The 21,979-nt window shown below is 49.1% G+C and overlaps 1 protein-coding gene across 3 annotated transcripts in view; it reads right to left on the reverse strand.

Moving 5' to 3' along the window:
- Positions 1-21,979, reverse strand: part of PHACTR1 (phosphatase and actin regulator 1) — a 553,120-nt gene that overhangs the window by 198,726 nt on the left and 332,415 nt on the right. For all 3 annotated transcript variants that reach the window (XM_042937880.1, XM_042937881.1, XM_042937879.1), the window contains one exon: positions 9,703-9,867. In XM_042937880.1, coding sequence (XP_042793814.1) covers positions 9,703-9,867 — 165 coding nt within the window. The remainder of the gene's footprint in view (positions 1-9,702; positions 9,868-21,979) is intronic.

Consider the following 21,979-nt stretch of genomic DNA (forward strand, 5'->3'; position numbering starts at 1 on the left):
AACAGCATCAATGTTTGCAATGTACTGATTTCACCCCTCTGCCTGAGTGGGACGAATAAGAACTTCCCGCTCCAGAGCTGTGCCAGCGATGGTCCCCAGGGCCCTTACGGTGGGCAGAGCTGGTCTTATGCTGGATATAGAGGCAGTGATTCCATTTGCTAACAGTGCTCTTTAATCCTATGCTACAAAAGGATGTCGACGTAAGCCTCCATGAAAACCGTAGGGTTTCTCTCTCTCCTCCAAGAAGCATATGCACTGCCCTTATCACAGGACCCACTGGGAATCCCTAGAGGACAGGAACTGGTTCACCTGCCAACCAACCACCCAGGATCTCAGTGACAGGCTCCTTCTGAAGAGCTCAGAAGCCCATCACACCAAGTCCAAAGGCGGAATCCAATTCCAATTTAGACGATCTTCATGACCCAAGGAGTGTTATTCAAAGAGCAACACTTCCAAAGATATGGGCTTGCCAGGAAGGGATTCTTGGAGACTAGTGATTCCTAATGTCATCAATGACTCCGGTGAATTGGTGCAAGAAATAAAGGAAGCGGAGTCCGGCCCTGAGGGAAAGGGGCAGCCAGCAACCAGATGAAGTAGTGAGCTAAGAAGCCAGGCTTCAGGGCTGGCTCTTGTTGAGCTGGGAGCTTTGGAGTGAGGAGAACCTACCGCAGAAGGGCAGATGGGCTCAGGGAGAGGAGCTCCGTGCTCACGAGACTGCCTGCAAGTGTCCCGCCCAAGGACACCATGACCCCGGTATCGTGTTGTACGGAAAACGCTGGGCAAAAGCGTGTGGGCTATTCCTGGACCCCGTCACGAACATGAGGGGAGTTTCCAGTGTATTCAGGCCTGGCCCTTCACTACTGCTAGCAGTCAGGGGGGCTCACACCAACAGACTGCTGTCAGGATTCACGGGTCCCCGGTCATGTGACAGGGTACCAGGTCATCAATTACCCCTATTGCCAAGTTGTGGCCTTAGCCCAACACTAAGGAGGTAGACGTGTCCAAAGGTGCAGTGAACGATTAAAAAGCAACCTCTGATTCTCTATGAATCAGATTGTGGTCCTTTAAAGGTGTGATGGACTGAAACATCTCACTTTGGAAAAAGAAAATAGAGAATCTTTCTAAGAAAATGTTAGGTCAGTAATTAGTTGAATGCTAAAACCAAAGAGAAAAGTTCCATTTATTTATTTATTTTTAAATGTTTTTTTTTTTTTTAATTTTGTTTATTTATGTTTTTGAGAGACAGAGACAGAGCATGAGCTGGGGACAGAGAGAGGGGGAGTCACAGATTCCGAAGCAGGCTTTCAGCACAGAGCCCGACATGGGGCTCGAACTCATGAACCATGAGATCATGACCTGAGCCGAAGTTGGCCGCCCAAGCGACTGAGCCACCCACCCAGGCGCCCCCCATTTATTTTTTTAAGTTGATTTATTATTTGAGACAGAGAGAGAGAGAGAGAGAGAGAGAGAGAGAGAGAGAGAGAGAGAGAGAGAGAAAGGGTGTACATACACCAACAGGGGAGGGGGTGAGGGTGAGGGAGAGAGAGAATCTCAAGCAGACTCCTTGCCCAGCATGGAGCCCAACACAGGGCTCGAACTCACGAACCATGAGATCGTGACCTGAGCCAAAATCAAGCGTTGGTCAGTTGACCGACTAAGCCACCCAGGCGCCCTTCCTTTTGTTTCACCATTAAAGACGGCAAGTTAAATCGGCACAAAATTTGGCAAATAAGATATGTGTGTCTATTAGTGGATCGGATCGTTTACCACATTTTCAACAATTTTCTGACTTATTCCTCCACCTCAGCCACCAGTTCCGTGGTTTTAGTCTGTGTTTTAGGTCTACTTTGAACATCCCCAATTCAAGACACAGCTGTGTACCCAGAGGCTCCCGCCGTTCTAGCTTGCTTCTGGCCACCGGTCCCACGGATTGTTTTCAAATTCGACTCCCTTGCAGCCTAAAGTCTATGCACTTTTCTCACTGGGCTCAATTCACTGGGCCTTTGCTTTTTCATCCAATCCAGAGTCAATACTGTAGCGGGTTAAACTGTATCCACACAAAAGACGTGTTTAAGCCCTAACACCGTGCCCGTGTGTGTGACCTCATTTAGAAATAAGGTCTTTGCAGATATTATGGAGTTAGAGGTCCCTGGATGATTCAAGATGATCCTGGATAGAGGATCCAATGGCTGATGTTTTTCTAAGAGAAAGGAGAGGGGGCCCCGGCGACACAAAGAGACATGGGGGAAAGGCCATGTGCAGACAGAGGCAGGGACTGGAGTGATGGAGATACAAGCCAAGGGACGGCTGGCTGAGGACAGCCCGGCAGCCACCAGGAGCTAGAAGAAAGGCATGGAACATTTACACCACCACTCCCACCGCCCCGCCCCCAGCTTCCAGGAGGAACCAGCCTTGCTAACACCTTGATTTTGGACTCTGGACCTTCAGAACTGTGAGACAACACGTTGCTGTAGTTCTAAGCCACAAGCGTGTAGTGATTTGTTACTGCAGCCCTGGGAAACGAATACAGACGCCCGAATCGCCTCTGCTCCCCGCCCCCTTCTCCATCCATCTGGCAAAATGCCAGCACTTGATGGACCCAACTGTCTACCTCATCCAGAGCTGTACTTGGACAGCCAAAGCCACTGAAGCAGTCACTGTTGCCACGTAGAGTCCTAATCTGAAATCGGCCTGACTCTGCACGTCCCTGTCCTCCCCTCCCCATGAAGAAATGAGCAGACTTATTATCTGGAAAAGAGCAGCCCCCAGACGGGGTCAAGCCGGACTCCCGCCCTGTGCAGCCAGACCCTCTGGTGGCCTGGTTATTTCATGCGGGAGTTTCCATGCCTTTGCTGATTCGAGCCCTGCAATCTGTGCCTTGTACCCCCCCTCTGCCCCTAGCTTCTCAGCACCTCACCCACCCGCCTCGTCTCGTCTATCTTCCTCCTCGTCCTCTCTACCGGATCCCTCACGCCCGCTTCTCACCCTTACGTCACTTTCCCTGTACGATGACAACCAATCAGAAGGCACACACAGACAGCCCCTCGCAACCCAAGCACACGCACAAGCCCCTGTAGACACGCGTACATTTCTTCCAGCATCTCTCCTGTAGTATGTCTTCTTACTACTTCACGGCCAGACTCCTCCGAAAGCTCACTCCCATCGTCCCCCGTTTTCTATGAATTCCTCACTCCACACTAATCTGACATCTCTCCCCAAAGAATCCACCCAGACGGCTTTTGCTAAGTTATCAATGATGAGCTCCAGCTGATCAGAATCACCCACCCCAGACAATGTTCTTCCGCACCGCCCCAGCCCCCTCACGGCACTGAACGTGGCTCATCACACCCTCCTTGAAACATTTTCCACTCCTGGCTCCTGTCACACCGCATTCTTCTGTTTTTCCTCCTACCTCTCTAGCCACCGCCTTCTCTCTTTTTTTTTAAATCCAAGTGCAACCATACGGTGCTAGGTTACGTTCAGGTGTACAACGTCATGTTACGGTTCGGGGCGCTCATCAAGATAAGCACCTGATCCCCTTTATCTATTTCACCCACCCCCACCCCCACCTCACCCTTTGACAACCACCAATTAAAAAAGGAGCAGAGGACCCGAAGGGACATTTTTCCCAAAAAACCCATGGAGATGGCCAACAGACACAAGAAAAGATACCCACCATCACCAATCACCCCAGGGAAATGCAAATTAAAACTACAATGAGATTATCACCTTACACCTGCCAAAGTGACTAAGCAAACAACCAAAGCAAAAAAAAAAAAAACCCTTGTGCTCTGTTGCGGGGGACGTACACTGGTACAGCCACTGTGGAAAACCGTGTGGAGGTTCCGCAAAAAATTAAAAATAGAAATACTGGCCCACCTGCCTGGCTCGGTCAGTAGAGCATGCGACTCTTGATCTCACGGTTGTGAGTTCAAGCCCCACATTGGGTACAGAGATTACTTAAACATAAAATCTTAAAAAAAAAAAAAAATAGAAATGCCCTATGATCCAGTAATCCACTACTGAATATCTACCCAAGGAAAATGAAACCACTAATTTGAAAAGATACGTGCATCCACAAGTTTATCGCAGCGTTGTGTACAACGGCCAAGATATGGAAGCAGCCAAACTGTCCATGGATAGATGGATGGATAAAGAAGACGGGGTGTACGTATACAATGGACCATTACTCAGCCATAAAAAGAAGGAGATCTGGGGCGCCTGGGCGGCTCTGTCAGTTGAGCGTCCGACTTCGGCTCAGGTCACGATCTCGCGATTTGTGAGTTCAAGCCCCGCATTAGGTCCTGTGCTGACAGCTCAGAGCCTAGAGCCTGGAGCCTGCTTCGGATTCTTTCTCCCTCTCTCTGCTCCTCCCTGTTCTCTCTCCCTCTCTCTCAGAAAAATAAAATAAAATAAACATTAAAAAATGTTTATAATAAAATAACATAAAAAAGAGATCTGCCATGTGCAACAACATGGATGGAGCGAGAGGGTATAATGCTAAATGAAATACGTCAAAGCCACTGCCTTTCGATTCTCCTTTATAAGTTCATACTCCTCTTTCGGTCACTAGTAATGATAGTCTTCCTTTGTCTTTAAGACTGTCTTTGGCTGTGTTTTCTTTCCATTCTTTCTATTCTATACTAGTTCCTTAGACCATTTCCTACATGGGCATCACTCTAATTTAACACGGATGTGCAAAGACCCAAGATTTATGGACCCAGTGCAGACGTCTTCGTTGCATGCCATATAATCAACTCCCAACTTTAGACATCACAAAACCAACTCAAATCTAACCTGCGATCCGAATTCCATCTCTCCCCCCCCCCCCGCCAATGACGCACAGGCTACCACCATACCCCCTAACCCAACACTAGAGTATCAAACATGACCTTTCCCTCTGTCTCCCTCCTAAATCCAGCTTGTCATTAAGTCCTGTCACTTGTCCCTTATAACACCCAAATTCATCTACTTCTACTAGCAAATATTAGTCCAGGTTACTGTCATCTGCACGTGGCCTAATTGGTCTTCCTGGAGCCACTCATACCCTTGTCTAATTTGCTGTGCAGGATGAAGGCCCAGTGACAGTCCACTCTTTGGTGACCTCTCCAGCCTCAGCTGATATCACACTCCTAGCTCTCTTAATTCCCTAGCCACTGGTCTTTCTTGCTTTCCCAGCCAGTTCATCTCTATTTCTTCTACCACAGGGCCTTTGCACAGGCTGTTTTGCTGCCTGGAGTGCTCAATTTCCTTTTTTAAAACATTTTTTTTTTAATGTTTATTTTTGAGAGAGAGGGAGTCAGAGTGTGAGAGGGGAAGGGGCAGAGAGGGGCAGACACAGAATCCGAAGCAGACTCCAGGCTCTGAGCTCTCAGCACAGAGCACGATGGGGGGCTCAAACTCGTGAACCATGAGATCATGACCTGAGCCGAAATCAGATGCTTAACCCACTGAGGCACCCAGGTGCCCCTGGAAGGCTCATTTTCTAAATTCTTGCTCCTCTCCTGGATTTCAGCTCAAATTTCTCTTCCTCAGGACAGTTTCTTTGAGCCCTCAGACTGAGCCAAATTTCCCTCTCCTTCTCCCAAATGAGTACCTCTCCTTCACTGCCCTTAACCACAATTGCGATCCTACCTGTATCCTTCTGTTTTGATCGCCTGCCTCCCCCCACTACACCGTGCGTGCCACAAGGTCACGGACAAGGTCTGGTTTTGCTCACCGTCATGTCCCCAGAGCAGGTACAGTTTCAGTATGCGTAGGTATTCAGTAACATTCTGTAAATTTTTTTTTTAATTTTTAAAAATATCACGTTGCTCAAGGCCCTAGGTACGAAGAAAAGCTTAGAAGCACAAAGGGAATTTTGGCACGTTGTAGATTTTCAGGGCCAACCCCCTGCAGTCTTGTGATTTTCTGTCAAGAGGAAATAAAAGCATAATTCGGTGGCATCTTCATAGTTTATCCCTGCCAGTTCTATTTCTCTATAAATACAGTCCTCATTTTCAAGGAATTTGGAGAAGACGGTTGCAGTGGACTATTTTGGGGAGGCGCTGGTCTGTTCTACTTCAGGGGGGCTATCACTTGTCTTTGTTCCCAGAGCAGCCGTGGCCAGCACTGCTGACTCCACGGAAGAAGCTGGGTGTGTCAGGCTAACTGCCTGGCAGGCCCTGGGCACGGCCTCTGAGACAGGCTGCAAAGCCTGTAAAGTTCACCTCCAGGAGGACCCGTATTTTACGATCTATCCATTACTGTTGTCTCCCCATGTCATGGCATGGTGATGTTCCAGTGTTTTCACCCCCACCCAGAGCACAGCTCGGGGTCGTGGTGCTGCAGGCCTTGTCAGGACACTGGCCTTCCGCCTGGAATAGGAAGGCTGTATGAGCGGCGCGAGATGTGGAGATCTTCGAAAGATTCAGGCAATCGTGGGGGCGCCCGGGGGGCTCAGTCGGTTAAACGTCCGACTCTTGGCTTCGGCTCAGGTCATGATCTCATGGTTCATGAGTTCCAGCCCCCACGCCGGGCTCCGAGCTGACAGTGCGGAGCCGGCTGGGGATTCTCATGCTCCCTCTCTCTCTGCCCCTCCCCTGCTCTCTCTCTCTCTCTCAAAATAAACACACTTCAAAAAAAATCCATGCAATTGTGGATGCCAAAATTGAGGAAAACGTTGACATCATCATAATTTCCCAATGTAGTTTCCTTCCTGTTATACAACTTACAAAGGAAGATTTCTGGGCATGTCTCTGAAAATGTGCTATGCACAGACACACATGAGCCCTAACCTGACACCCAGGAAAACCACAGGATAGCTAATTATGGCAAATTATAAGGGCACTTCACTGTGGAAATAAAAACAGGCCAAGTATGGGCTACGTTAATGTCTTTTTCATATATTTTTTAGGAGCGCAATTTGAAATACAAATGCACAAAATGGATGTAACATACGGACTTCTTCTCTGTAGTTAAAACTGTGGACATTATCTTATAAATGAAAGAACAATACGTCTGCACACATACAAATCTATGCACACCAGCTAAAACTGGCCGACCATTAACAATCCCATCATCAACCGACCCTCTCGTATACATAACGTTTGACTCTTATCGACACGTAGAAAAGTGTGCATTTTCAACTCCTACTTGAATATACATACAATTTATCATCTTATGCGCCCTTATGCTGCCATTTTTTTTTCCTCCTCTGGGCCAAGAATTGGCACAAGTCTCTCCTTTCCAAAAATGAGGAATAATATTTCCTTATCCAGTTAAGTACAAAGTATACTGAACTGTAAACCATTGACTTTTTTTTTTTTTTTTAAACTGGAATAGTTTCACTCATTCCATGTACCCATCCATCTATTTGGATATAAAGATATTCCACAGTACATCCCTCTACCTTTTCTACTTTAGGAGCTGAATGTCTCTTAAAGAAAAAAAAAAAAAAAAAACAACACTACATACAAATATCGCATTCAACTGCCAAGTTAATCAGGCCAGAGGGATAAGAACTTGCTAAGAATAGTTAATGATAAGAACGATTCAAACCACAACTCTGCCCGTCATGTGTATGTCTGTTTTTCCTCCCCTAAATGAACAAAGTGCTCAACCTTTTCATGATCCGTGAGTAATGTGATGTCACTGTTTTTGCATCTGTCAAAGGACTAGTTTTCCAACATCCCGAAGAAGTCAGCACGCCTGATCTTTGCATGCAAGAAGCATCCAAGCTTTACCTTAAGGTCTTGCCAAATGGACAAAACAAAGCTCTTGATGTGCCGGGAGGAAAGGCATCTACCAACACCCTCATTAGGGGATTCGTGCTGACGAATGGCCATTCGTTAATTGCATGTTTGTTTTATTATAAGCCATTTTCCACAGCAAAGTCAGGAAGACCGTCAAAAGGAATCTCGTGGAAATGGTTATTTTTTCCAGTGCTTACAGAACGCTCCCTCTTTCTTTCTTGTTCAAGTGTCTTACACCTCACTGTGCCTAAAGGATATATTTAAGATTTCTCCTCTTGGAGGCCATGATCTAGTCTCACCCCAGCTGGCTGGACACGGGGGAGTCACCCACTGAGGTTTCTGCTTGCCCGTCAGTCTCTCAGTAGCGGTTAGAAACGCATGAAAGGCCTCCAGGTTTTAGTACAGCTGTACAACGACCACGAGGGTGCAGAACGAAGTCAGGTGAAGGGTCTCCGTCCCAGGGATGACAGTTGAGAGATTCATGGAGTTCAGAGGTTCGCTCTAATCTCAAGAATTAACTTATTCTAGCAACAGGGGCATTGGGGCTTCCATCAAAGGAAGAGTCAGAAAACACGAACTTGAGATGTCCACGAGAACTGTTTAAGATGTCAAGACTTTTGGGGGCGCCTGGGTGGTTCAGTTGGTCAGGCGTCCAACTGTGGCTCAGGTCATGGTCTCGTGCTCTGTGAGTTCGAGCCCTGCGTCGAGCTCTCTGCTGTCAGCGCAGAGCCCGCCCTGGATCCTCTGTCCTCTCCCTCCCCGCCCCTCCCCTGCTCGGGCTCACTCTCCCTCAAATAGAGACAAACATTTTAAAAGACAAAAAGATTTCAAGACTTTTTGCAACTTTCTTATGTTCGCTATCCTCTTCCGGGTTCCCCAAAGCAATTAGTGTTGAAATTCCCAGATCTGTGGACTCCAGCTCAGGTACAACAAGCACCCCATCTCCTACTTGAGGGTTAGTCCTGGGGGTGGGGAAAAGGAGGAGGGGAGGTGATGATCCTGAGGAGGGGAGAGGGTGGGTTGAATTTTTGAGGATGAAGAGGAAGGAGGAAATAAAGCCCTGGAGTGTAGGCCTGGAATGACCCGGGCATTCGATGAGCAAGATCAGAACAAAACGAACAAAAAAAGCATCTGCGTAGCTGTTCCATCATCTTCTTTCAAATCCAACAGGGTGAAATCAGACCTCTTCCCATATACACGTCCCTCTGCACACTCCTACTCATTTAAAATATATCCACATAGCATGCCACATAAACTCATAATTTTAAGTCACGTAAAGTACTATTCTTACCCCTCTTTTACAGATGGGAAAACTGAGGTACAGAGTTGAACAAACTGGGCAAGGTCACGTAACTACCAAGTATCAGAGCTGGGGCTTGAACCCACACAGTCTGACCCCGGAGTCTCTGCTCTGTACTCCTCAGCGGTGCTGACTTTCCTCCGATCCCTTTGCTGCCCATTGAGCTGTCTCTGCCATTACCGTGATCTCTGTCTCCATTCTCCTGTGTTTTCCTGCCATGTCCAATAATCATTCATTCAAGATTTTTCCACCATGGCATCACCTACTCTCATCTGCCAAAGACCACATAGAACTTATTTTCTGCTGTGTGCTGATTTTTACAGGAGCGGTAAAAATAAGGGTGAACAATGAGAAACAGATTCTCAGGGGTGGAAAGAAAGCATTCTACTACAGAAAAGGTGGAGTTCTAAGCCCATATTTATAGCTCCAATACAAGTGGCCGATTAAAAACACAACAACCAAAAACCTGAGACGCAAGAAAACACACAGGGATCCAAAAGCCATTTCCAATCGCCCTGCAGAATTATTAAACACAGGAGCAGTTCTAGGGCTTGATTTTCCTTCCTTTGGGTCAGACAGCTCACAATGATTAAATTCTACTAATTAACATACAGAGTTGAAGTCAACAAACTCCCAATGCGAAACGAAGGAAAAAAAAAATAATCTTACCTGCAGATGTGTGTTTGAACTTTTCGCTTTTCTTCTTCCTCCACTTCCAGGGCTTGAAAATCCTCCCCAGGTTGGCAAACTTACTCCTCCTCCGGATGGGTGGGGTGTGGGTACCTGGCACGAGGGAGTCAGAACGCATGGCCGCCAGCCTCTCCACTTCCTCCGCTGTTTTCCCCGAGAAAGAGATGGAAATAGAGAGAGAGAGGGGGGAAAAAAAGTGTTAAAATGGGATCCTCACAGATGGCCAGCGTTTTCCATGGTTACAGATAACAGAAACCACATGACTGAGGCTCCGTTTCTCTTTTCTGCCTCGTGGGTTGGAAGTCACACCGACGGGTTCTAAAGGCTGGAGACGGTCCGCCAGAGCCCTGAGGATCTGGGGCACCCCCAAATGTACCCAACCTCAACTCGCACCAGAGGAAGCGGTCAATGAGGTGGCGGGAACAAACCCTCTTGACACATCAAGATTCCCCAACGAGGCAGGAAGAGGGCATTAGGAAGAGTCAAGTGACAGCCTGTGGAACGCCTGGTCCAGCAAGATCTCACATAAGACTGGGCAGATGCCATCGCTGTAACACGGTCTGCTGAGACCAGAGGAGGGACAGAAAGCATTGACCAACTGTCTGTTTCAACGCCAGTGTCTCCACTGCCATGACTCTCCTTCTTGTTTTGCCCAGAACCAAAGCAGCACTGGAATCTGTTGAAGTGAGTGTCTCCACCTTGGATGGACGGATTGTAGAATCGCTCACCCTTCAGCAGGCTTTACAACTGCTCTAGTCCCTCTAGGGTTTTTTGTTCCTGGTGTTTTGCTTAAATAATAATAATAATAATAATAATAATAATAATAATAATAATAATAAAGATTCTTAGAAATCGGGATCGGAGACTGACTTGAAGGGACACCTGGATTAATCCCGGTAACTTCACATGTGAGGACACGAAGACCTTCAAACTCGTAACGCCCAGTGGACACCTTCCTTAGAGGTTACAATCACCTTGACCTCCTTCATCACTTGTGAAGACGCAACTCTTTTCCAACTTACGTGAGAATCTGCATACCCCAGTGAGGGACATATACCCAGGTTTGACTTTCTAAGACAGAAAGAATTAGGGAAAAAAAAAAATAATAATACTCCCCTTGGCAAAATCAGGAGGGTGAGAGACACTCACTGTTCTAGAAAGTCAGGCTACATCTAGAGCCATGGGACTGATCCAAAACCACTCTGTTGGGCCTCTATCACCATCTTCGGAAAAATCACGCAGGCTTTGGCAACACAGGCTTCCTCCGAAACTCCATCTCACGGCCTGGCCTGGTAGTCTGCCTGAGACGGTTTTAACTCAAGAGACTCACTTACGCAAGAAATATATAGGGCATCTCCACCATGTGCCAGGCGGTGCGCTTGGTGACAGAGAGGACAGGTTGGCAAAGGCTCCTGACAGCAAGACTGAAGGGAAGTAGATGTATCTGGGAGATGTCGGGGAGCAAAACCAACAGGACATAGTGGGAGGGCCCGAGGGACAGGAGGTAGATCATTCCTAACGGCCAGACTCACGCCAGTGGAGTGACCCCCTTCGCTGACGGAAACAGGGAACACAGGGAAGGTGCAGGTTTGGTGTTGAGGGCAGCAACAATGTGGACGTGTTGCAAAGTGATGGCCCTTAAACCTCTGACTCCATGGTTACATGCATGGCAGCTCCTTTTTTTTTTTAATGTTTATTTTTGAAAGAGAGAGATAGAGCATGACTGGGGGAGGGGCAGAGAGCGAGGGAGACACAGAATCCGAAGCAGGCTCCAGGCTCCGAGCTGTCAGCACAGAGCCCGACGCGGGGCTCGAACTCACAGACCGCGAGATCATGAGCTGAGCCAAAGTCGGACGCTTCACTGACTGAGCCACTCAGGCGCCCCGGAAATCATTCTCTTTAAATGGTATCTGCTGCTTGGGTGGGTGCTTCTTCAACAATGCTCAGTAGCTGAGTCGCTATAGGGAGATCAGCCTTGGAAGCCAAGCCCCCCTGAGAAATATAATGGTAAGGGTGCAAGCCGGATAATTTCCAAATGTGGAAATTACACACTAAGGGTTTTTTGTGTCCAGGAAAGAAGCAAAGTCAAGACAGTCCAGTGATTTCATTTTCACAAGATCACTTTCTCCTTCACATCCATCACCTTGTTTCCTTGTTTCTTTCCTTCGTCTCTAATGAGCGTTGCTCGTCCAGATTTTGCAAGACTCCAAACCTACATTCCCAACCCCAGTCTCCAGCTTTCAAGCCTATTTATTTTTTTAATTAAAAAAAAATGTTCATTTTTGAGACAGAGAACGCAAGTGAGGAAGGGGCAGAGAGAGAGAGGGGGACAGAGGATCCGAAGTGGGCTCTGTGCTGACCGCAGCGAGCCCGACATGGGGCTCGAACTCACGAACCACAAGATCATGACCTGAGCCAAAGTTAGATGCTTAACTGACCGAGCCACCCAGGCGCCCCAACCTATATTTTACACTATCATGAGAGGACTCTTCCAGAAGCCTGCTTTTCCCAGAAGTTTTCGGTGGCTTCCCACAACTTAACAGTAGAGGGTTCTGACTTTCTGTCTTGGCCTCTGGAACCTCCATCTGAGTGGCTTGCCCAGAATTATCTGCCAGTTTCTCCCTCAACACACACGGTAGCCAAAATGGAAGTCTCGCTCAGCAACGGTCCCATCCTGGGATCTGCAGACCCCAACAGGCCATCATACACCACTGAAAATACATGCACGAGTTTGAGCCCATCTTGGTATCTGCCCTTGGTTGGGAGAGTTTCTACCTTTCTTTTGATTCTCTAATCTAAGACACAATAGATAAAAAATTTTAAAGTACCCAGTTTGAGACTGCTCCGAATGTAGCCATCCTGAAATATCTTCTATGAAAGGTTTGCTAAAGGAAGAGATTATATACTGAATCCCTCAAAAAAAAAAAAAAAAAGAAATCAAGGTGTAAGTTATTCAGGACTGGTACCGAGATTTGCTCTCCCAGTTGACATCCAGTAACAATTTGTTAAATAATTTGAGCACGTTTGATTCGGTCCGTTGACCGTCTTGCGATCCGTTATCCACGGATCCCATTATCCACGTCTCACGAAGGATAAAATCGGAATCGCTAGCTGCCTGAAGAAAAATGCACCGCCAGGACCAAAAAGCGGTGTCATAATCACATCTGTTTAAAAATGAATAAAAATTATTCTGAAATTACATTAAAATAATTACAAGAAGTTAGGAGTGCCTTGGAGAAACCCAGAGTGGCAAGGAGCTGACAGAGCTTTCTAAAGGTGTAATTAGAACTCCATAGTTAAATGGATCTTTAATAAGTACATTATGAAATGCAGGGTGTTTAGCCTGTTTAAGTACAGATTATTGAGCAGACTGGATTACTCTAACTGATTTATAGTTTCATCAGCCACATTACATTCTCCCCCAATTCACTTGACAATAGGGGTTGGTTCCCAGCCTGTCTACTTTGCCACTGGATAAGGAAATCTAGGAGGTTTACGAGTGAGGATTGGCACCCTAGGGTAAGGATGGGGAGAAAAGCAACAGAAAGTAAAACAGGACTCTGAATAAAGTGGTCTCCAAGGTCGCGGAAGCACGGGAGAGAACAGGATGGGGACCAGGGGACAGGAAGGGCACACAGGCCAGGCGCGTTGAATACAACAGCCTTCTTTTGCCACCGATGATGAAAAGGCTCCTTTGCCCAAGCCCACTGCTCTGGAACATGGCTTCCTCATGCTGCAGAGAGAGGAGACAGCTGTCCGGAGAAACTGCTCACTTAGACATGAATCAGCTCGAATGTCAACTGCCAGGCCAGCATGCTGAACCAAAAGGGAGGAGGTGGCCGGCTGAGCTGCTTCAGAGATCTGCAGGAGAAAGGGGAGGCCTGGCCAGATGAGCTCTGGGATCTTTCCAGGGCCTCCAGGAAAACGCTCTTCTAAGGGACCAGGCAGCCTGGGCTCCCTTTCATGACATGTCTGGGATTAGCTTCACTCAGAGGGAGCAAAATGGTTGATGGACATGATTTTTCTTTCCCTTTAGAAAAGCAGAAGAGAGGAGCCTGGGTGGCTCAGTTGGTTGAGCGTCGGACTCCTGATCTCGGCTCAGGTCACGATCTCGCAGTTTGTGAGCTCGAGCCCCGCGTCGGGCTCTGCGCTGACAGTGCGGAGCCCGTTTGGGATGTTCTGTCTCCTTCTCTCTGCCCCTCCCTTGCTTACACTCTCTCTCTCTCTCTCTCAAAAATCAATAAACATTAAAAAAATAGAGAGGGGGCGCCTGGGTGGCTCAGTCGGTTAAGCGTCCGACTTCAGCTCAGGTCACGATCTCGCGGTCCATGAGTTCGAGCCCCACGTCGGGCTCTGGGCTGATGGCTCAGAGCCTGGAGCCTGCTTCCGATTCTGTGTCTCCCTCTCTCTCTGCCCCTCCCCCGTTCATGCTCTGTCTCTGTCTCAAAAATAAATAAACGTTAAAAAATTTTTTTAAAACATATAGAAAAGCAGGAGAGAAAAGACTTAATAGACGCACGATTTCCATTATGGAGAACCCAAGCACCTGTATCTGCATGTGCCTGAAGCCTGTCCCTTCTGGAAGCCTGGGTTGCTCCTGGTGGGCTCTTAAAGCATGCAACAGGGGGTGGGCAAAGCAGGGGGCACTTCGCCTAGCACCCTTACCATTCTATTTCTCATGGGGGCTCGGCTTCCAAGGCTCATCCAAAGGAAGAACTCCAACCCAGGAGTCCTAGAAAGTGTCAGTCATACAATTACCCACTGAGAAGTTCAGAAGCCACAGGGCCTATGCTATCTGATGCCTATAGTCATGAACGGAGGCAGAAAGACCAGGATCTCTGTCTATCCCTCCTCCCCCTGAGACCTCTCTGTGTGCCAAGTGCTCCTTGGAGTTTTGGAGGACCCAAGATTCTCGCAAATTAGATACCAGCCTCGCAACCAAAGTGAACTCAGAAATAGAAAGCTTATGTAGCCGGATCTGATAATATGCACTCCTTCCAATTCCATGAGGAGGGGATGTCGTGTCCACATTTCAGCATCCTAGGAGTGGTGGCCAAAGATGGGGGTGGAGAGGAGGTTGGTGGGCAGTTGATGATGCTCAACTGCCCAGGGCCGAACCCCACCCCCCACCTTTCTGCCATACTTTTCTTCACAGCTGCCAGATGGTGTCATACAAGTACCCAGCCACACAGGAAATTCTCCACGACTCTGTCTTCCCCCTTTGGAAACACATACTTGTGCTTTTACGGAGATACCTTATGGCAGGGAAATGAGGGATTAATATGAATTATCAGGCCAAAAGGGCAGAATTTTCACCTTTTCACTCTGTAAGTGATACTCCACTGTCTTTTTTTAAAATTTTTTTTAATGTTTTTATTTATTTTTGAGACACAGAGGAACAGAGCATGAACAGGGGAGGGGCAGAGAGAGAGGGAGACACAGAATCCAAAGCAGGCTCCAGGCTCTGAGCCATCAGCACAGAGCCCGACGCGGGGCTCGAACTCACAGACCGCGAGATCATGACCTGAGCTGAAGTCGGTCGCTTAACCAACTGAGCCACCCAGGCGCCCCATGATACCCCACTGTCTTAGAGAGGCTAGAACTCTTTGAAGAACTTCTCTCCAATCTAGGACTGATCTGTATTAACTAGGAAGTATGTTTAAAAGAACAAAAAAAAAACGGTGGGGGGAGGGCACCTGGGTGGCTCCATCGGTTAAGTGCCCAACTCTTGATTTTGGCTCAGGTCATGATCTCGTGGTTCGTGGGTTGGAGCCCCGCATCGGGCTCTACACTGACAGTGACGAGCCTTCTTGAGATGGTCTCTCCTCCTCTCTTTCTGACCCTTGTGATGCTTGTGCTTGCGCTCTCTCGAAATAGACTTTTAAGAAGGAGGAGGAGAAGGAGAAGGAGGAAGAGAAGGAGAAGGAGGAGAAGGAGGAGGAGGACGAGGAGGAGGAGGAGGACGAGGAGGAGGAGGACGAGGAGGAGGAGGAGGACGAGGAGGAGGATGAGGAGGAGGAGGAGGAGGAGGAGGAGGACGAGGAGGACGAGGAGGACGAGGAGGACGAGGAGGAGGAGGACGAGGAGGAGGACGAGGAGGAGGAGGACGAGGAGGAGGAGGACGAGGAGGAGGACGAGGAGGAGGACGAGGAGGAGGAGGAGGAGGAGGAGGAGGAGGAGGAGGAGGACGAGGAGGAGGAGGAGGAGGAGGAGGAGGACGAGGAGGAGGAGGAGGAGGAGGAGGAGGAGGACGAGGAGGAGGAGGAGGAGGAGGAGGACGAGGAGGAGGAGGAGGAGGAGGAGGAGGAGGAGGAGGAGGATGAGGAGGAGGAGGAGGAGGAGGACGAGGAGGAGGAGGAGGAGGAGGACGAGGAGGAGGAGGAGGACGAGGAGGAGGAGGAGGACGAGGAGGAGGAGGAGGACGAGGAGGACGAGGAGGAGGACGAGGAGGACGAGGAGGAGGAGGAGGAGGAGGACGAGGAGGAGGACGAGGAGGAGGAGGAAGAGAAGGAGGAGGAAGAGAAGGAGGAGGAAGAGAAGGAGGAGGACGAGGAGGAGGAGGAGGAGGAGGAGGAAGAGGAGGAGGAGGAGGAGGAGGAAGAGAAGGAGGAGGACGAGGAGGAGGACGAGGAGGAGGACGAGGAGGACGAGGAGGAGGACGAGGAGGAGGAGGAAGAGAAGGAGGAGGAAGAGAAGGAGGAGGACGAGAAGGAGGAGGACGAGGAGGAGGAGGAGGAGGAAGAGAAGGAGGAGGACGAGGAGGAGGACGAGGAGGAGGACGAGGAGGACGAGGACGAGGAGGAGGACGAGGAGGAGGACGAGGAGGACGAGGAGGAGGACGAGGAGGAGGACGAGGAGGAGGACGAGGAGGAGGAGGAGGACGAGGAGGAGGAGGAGGACGAGGAGGAGGAGGAGGAGGAGGAGGAGGAGGAGGAGGAGGAGGAGGAGAAGGAGGAGGAGGAGGAGGAGGAGGAGGAGGAGGAGGAGGAGGAGGAGAAGAAAAGAAGACTTTTTTGTTCTGAAAATCAGGAGCCCTGCCCTGCCCATGGGTTAAGGAGTAGGATGAAGATGGGGAGGAGAGAGGAGACGGGACAAGGGTTGGACATTAGAAGAAGTGGATAAGGGGGCACACTGAGGCTCTTCTGTCCAGAGAAGGTTACCTGGTTTAGAGAACACATCCAGGCCTATAAGCAGGCGAAATATGATGAGACAAACAACACTACCGGGTTGACCACGGGGCCGCCAAAGCGTTCAGTGCAAACACCGACCTGATGCCTGAAAACAAACTGGGGCTAACATCGCCGAGGATCTATGGCGTTTCCACGCGCCTTCTCGCTCTGCCCTTTTCTTGAGCTTCGCTGCCCTTACCCAGCCTTCCGACCTTTGAGCACCACCTTCTTCCCCATCCCTCGCCATCAAAGATGGATCCCGTCTGCTCACTAGAACTGATGGAGATGAACACTGATCCTGGCCCAGCACAGTGTTAATGGGAGTACAGCAGCACGCAGTACAGAGTTTATCCATCTCAATGTAGAGTCCACTTGAGTGCTGCAGGCCCCAGTGAGGAGGGGGGAGAGAGCTCTGTGCCCTTCAGTTTTCTGGACCCACAGGTGGCTGCCTTCTCGATCCGGGAACCACCAGGGGAAACGCCAATTACACGCCCCACGAAACCACACTCGTACTCTGGACACTGGGCCTATACTTAGCATACCCGCTCAGCCACTTGGCCAACTTTTTTCCTGCTCGGCAGATTTCTGCCTGATAGGAGGCAGTTCCACCCACTGCCAGGAGCAGGTCCCAAAGGATGCTCTCATGGCCTGGCTGCGTGCGGCCTTTAACCCTGTGAACAGACGGAGAGCATCCTTTAGAGGCACCCCGCAAAAGGACATGAGGACGCCATGCCAGGAGAGGGAGGGAGGAGAGAAAGGGAATTCATGGATCCGATGGGACCGACGATGGCTTGAGTCTTTCCATTAATCTCCTCTTAACTCTTAAAGCGGTAATTGAAATCCTAGAGGAATACGACAATGTCCCTAAATCCAAGCCCCGAAGATGCACTGATTTTTAAAGACAGCAAAGAGAAGCAGCTCTGCTGGTTCAGGAATTGCAGCTACACGCTAAGAAACAGGCTGTAAAAGGTTCTGACATTCTGCCAAAGTGTGTGGAACACGGCCACGTATGTCAACCCTTGATGTTGTGCCACTTACAAACGATAGTTTGTATAAACTTCAGCAAGTCACTTCTTTGCATGAGGGTTAGGTTCAACTGCAGAAAGCAAACTCAGAAGAATAATCAACAGGACAGGAGTTTGTTTCTGTCACAGACAAGTGCGGAGGCAGCCAGTTCAAAGCTGTTATACGCGATGGCCCCGTGAAGTTCTCAAGGACCTGGGTGCCACCTAGCTTACCGCACTCCTCCAATACTATGAGGTGACCCTTGTCCTCATAGTGGCTGCCAAGTTGCAGCCATCACAGCTTTGCCCCAGAAAACCAGGTGAAGGGAAGAGCAGACCGGAGAGATGGCCCATCCCTTCCCTTTGAGCAGACTTGGCGGGAGTCACGCACAGAACCTCAGCTCACAGCCCAGTGGTCGAAGGTTGGTGATATGACCACACCTGCCCGCAGGGGAGGCTAGGAAACTGCCTTTTAGCTGGGCACAAAATCAAGAAGCTTTCACTAAAGAGAAAGGGAAGAGCCTCAATATCAGAAAGAGTCCACAGCAATGACTGACGTGACCTTTGGAACTCTGCACACCGGAAACAGCCATTCCAGTTTCCCGACAACAAGAAGGGAGAGTCTCAACAGGACGGTGCTTCCTCAGTCATTGACCATGACAGTGAGAGCGATGATACACCTTCCACTGTTTAGTCACTAAGTCTGTTCCAGGCACTGGTCAAGGCACTTAAAATACTGCCTTCTGTGATCCTCCCGTTAATGAGGAGGTGCTATTCTCACCCCACCTTACATTTGGGGCAATTGGGGAGGAAGTAAATGAACAGAATGACAGGATGCTTCGAAGAAAAGAAACGCATGTTATTAATCAAGCCTTCTCCATTTTCTTTCTTTTTTTAAATTTTTTAATGTTTATCTTTATTTTTGAGATGTTAAGAGACAGAGCATAAGCGGGGGAGAGGCAGAGACAGAATCGGAAGCAGGCTCCAGGCTCTGAGCTCTCAGCACAGAGCCCGACGTGGGGCTCGAACCCACCAACCGTGAGATCATGACCTGAGCCCAGGTCGGACGCTCAACTGACTGAGCCACCCAGGCGCCCCAAGCCTTGTCCATTTTCAAGAACATCTGCCCACACTGGGGGAGCTTGGCTTTTCACATCTCCATATTACTGACTAAAGTCACAGGATGAGTGGTGCCTGGGTGGCTCGGTCAGTTAAGCAGCCAACTTCGGCTCAAGTCACGATCTCGTGTTCACGGGTTTGAGCCCCGCATCGGGCTCTGTGCTGACAGTTTAGAGCCTGGAGTCTGCTTTGGATTCTCTGTCTCCCTTTCTTTCTGCTCCTCCCCTGTTTAGGCTCTCTCTAGCTCTCTCTCTCTCTCTCTCAAAACTAAATAATAAAACATTGGGAAAAAAAATAAAGTCACTGGATGTCTCCAGGAAGAGGGCAGAGATGAGGTTCTTTTTGAAAAGGCTACAAAACAGATGCCAGTATAAACAGATCCTACTCCAGCAAGAGGAAACACGCGTTATGTGCCTTGTCCCGAGAGGTCACAAAATAGACGCACGCCTGAATGCGGGAGCCCTGGAGGACGCCCACCCTAGGTCAGTAGGACACGTGGAACCATAAGGACGTGGTCTCCTCTGCACCTACCCCACAGGCTGCAATTAAGGAGCTCAGCAGGTACCAGAGTCTGGCCTGGGACGGGGTCTGATCTGCTTCACTACACATTGCGCACAGTGGAAGGAATGTTGGCTTTATTTTTATTTTTTTAATGTTTATTTATTTTTGACACGCAGAGAGAGCGAGCGCGAGCAGGCAAGAGACAGAGAGAGGGAGACACAGAATCCGAAGCAGACTTCAGGCTCTGAGCTGTCAGCACAGAGCAGACGCGGGCCTCGAACTCCCAAACCGTGAGATCATGCCCTGAGCCGAAGTCGTTCGCTTAACTGACTGAGCCACCCAGACGCCCCCAAAATGTTAGTTTTAAAACCAGGAGGATGCAGGTTCAGATCCAGAACCTATCACTTAATAGCCATTGGGCAGGAGTTCTTTTTGGCCTCCCTGCAGGTGGCAAGAACTCCAGGAGTCCTGGAATGTTCCACTGGAGAATCCTTTCTGGCAGTCCAGGTGGTTCAGGAAAGGATGGTCTCACTCCTGACTCGCGGGGGGGGGGGGGGGGGGGCACGTGATCCAGTGCAAACCAATCAGAACACTGCATTCTCTACCACCCTCCCTCCCCCACCCCTAGTAATGCAGTTAGGGACGAGCCACTGAGCCCAGCCAAGGAGACTCAATTCTGGACTTTGCTGGGGCTATAAATAGATATGCTGTTGCATCTGGGATCGCAGATTAGACAGGCTCTCTCTAAGCCTGGTCAAAGCTGGGGCCATAAACTCAAGAACCTTCACTTAGACTTGGTGAATATTAAAAGAATCTCTAAGTCACAATGGTAATTTCCCAGGCTCCGAGAGGGAGCAATCCTGTCATGTCCAATACTTCGTGTTTTCTAAGCACTGTGCTGACGGGGTATTTGCATTCCGTGACCACAGGCCGTCAATGAACAAAAAGCCTCTGCTGACAGACCAGACACGTGGGGGCGACGTCTTTTTTAAATTCAAATTTATACATGTCCGTGTCGTTATGCTTATTGCGATGATAGGTGTTACAAAGTTCTTCCTGAGATATTCAAGACAAAAATTCCCGTTTCCTCTTCCAGGAGTCTACCCTTCAACCCCTAAAGCATGTAAGACTATAAAAACTCACAAAACATCCTACTGTTCTTTTATGAGAGAGAGAGAGAGAGAGACAGAGCGTGAGTGGGGGAGGGACAGAGAGAGAGAGGGAGACACAGAATCGGAAGGAGGCTCCAGGCTCCGAACTGTCAGCCTAGAGCCCGACGCGGGGCTCGAACTCACAAATGCGAGATCACGACCTGAGCGGAAGTCAGACGCTCAACAGACTGAGCCGTCCAGGCGTCCCCCCCACCCCCATTGTTCTTTTAACCCACTGTTTGTGTTGGGAATGGAACTTGTTTAAGAGTCAATGAACTCCCAAGTCTTCTGTCAACCCCAAGCAACACTCCCAAGTCATGTAGGCTCTTCGTTCATCTTAAAACATCAGACCCTGGGGTCTGACACTCTTGAAATAAATAAATAGTGCCTCGGACAGGTTCAAAATCAAACTTCCACACAACCTGGCTTCTCCTGTAGGGGTCAGCAAACCCTTCCCATAAAGGCAAATCCTAAATACTTGAGGCTTCACGGGCCATACAGCTCTGTCCCAAATACCCAACCGCTGTGGCAGTATGAAAGCAGCCACAGACCAAAGTACACAAACGGGCACGGCTGTGTTCAACGCAGTTTTATTCACAAAGCCAGGCAGCCAGCCCTGTGACTATGGTTTGCCAACCCCCGTTCTATAGCATGAAGCTACTGGTAATATTCCTGCCACCGGGAAGGGAGAGCCTGTCTGAGAACTGAGATAAACGAGAAGAAGAAAAAAAAACCGAGGGAAGGATGGCTCAGGTGAAACGGAGACTTCCTTACATCATTTGAGCCCCTAGATCCAGCCCTTCCTGAAACCATCATAACACTGGACAGTTTCTTGATATGAACCAATAGATTCTGGTTTTCCTCCAGTCCAAGAAGGTTGGGTTCTCTCTCACTTCGAATCGAAGGGCTCCCACAAATCCACTTTGTGACCTTAGGGAAGTCCTATCAGCTTGTTTTCCGATACCATAAGGAGAACACCGACTCGTAAGGATTGACATCGGGGGCATGTGATACAGACTCAACGGAAGTTGTTTAAAAATGAAAGGCGTCTCGTATCAGGCCAACCACCTGGTCAATAAGGAGTAAAGTTCCTTCTGACTTCACCACTAGGACGTCCCCTATGAGATTACACGAAGTTCGAAGGCTCTGAACTATGCCAACACCCTCCAGACTGGTGGATCTCAAACTTCGGTGTACGTAAGAATCAACTCAAATATCTGCTAAAACTTTTGATCCCGGATCTCTATCTTAGATCTGAACCAGGAACACGAATACGTAATAAGCAGCCCACAGGTAATTCTGGCGTGAGGAG

This window comes from Panthera leo, chromosome B2 (genome assembly GCF_018350215.1).
Source record: "Panthera leo isolate Ple1 chromosome B2, P.leo_Ple1_pat1.1, whole genome shotgun sequence".
NCBI lineage: Eukaryota > Metazoa > Chordata > Mammalia > Carnivora > Felidae > Panthera > Panthera leo.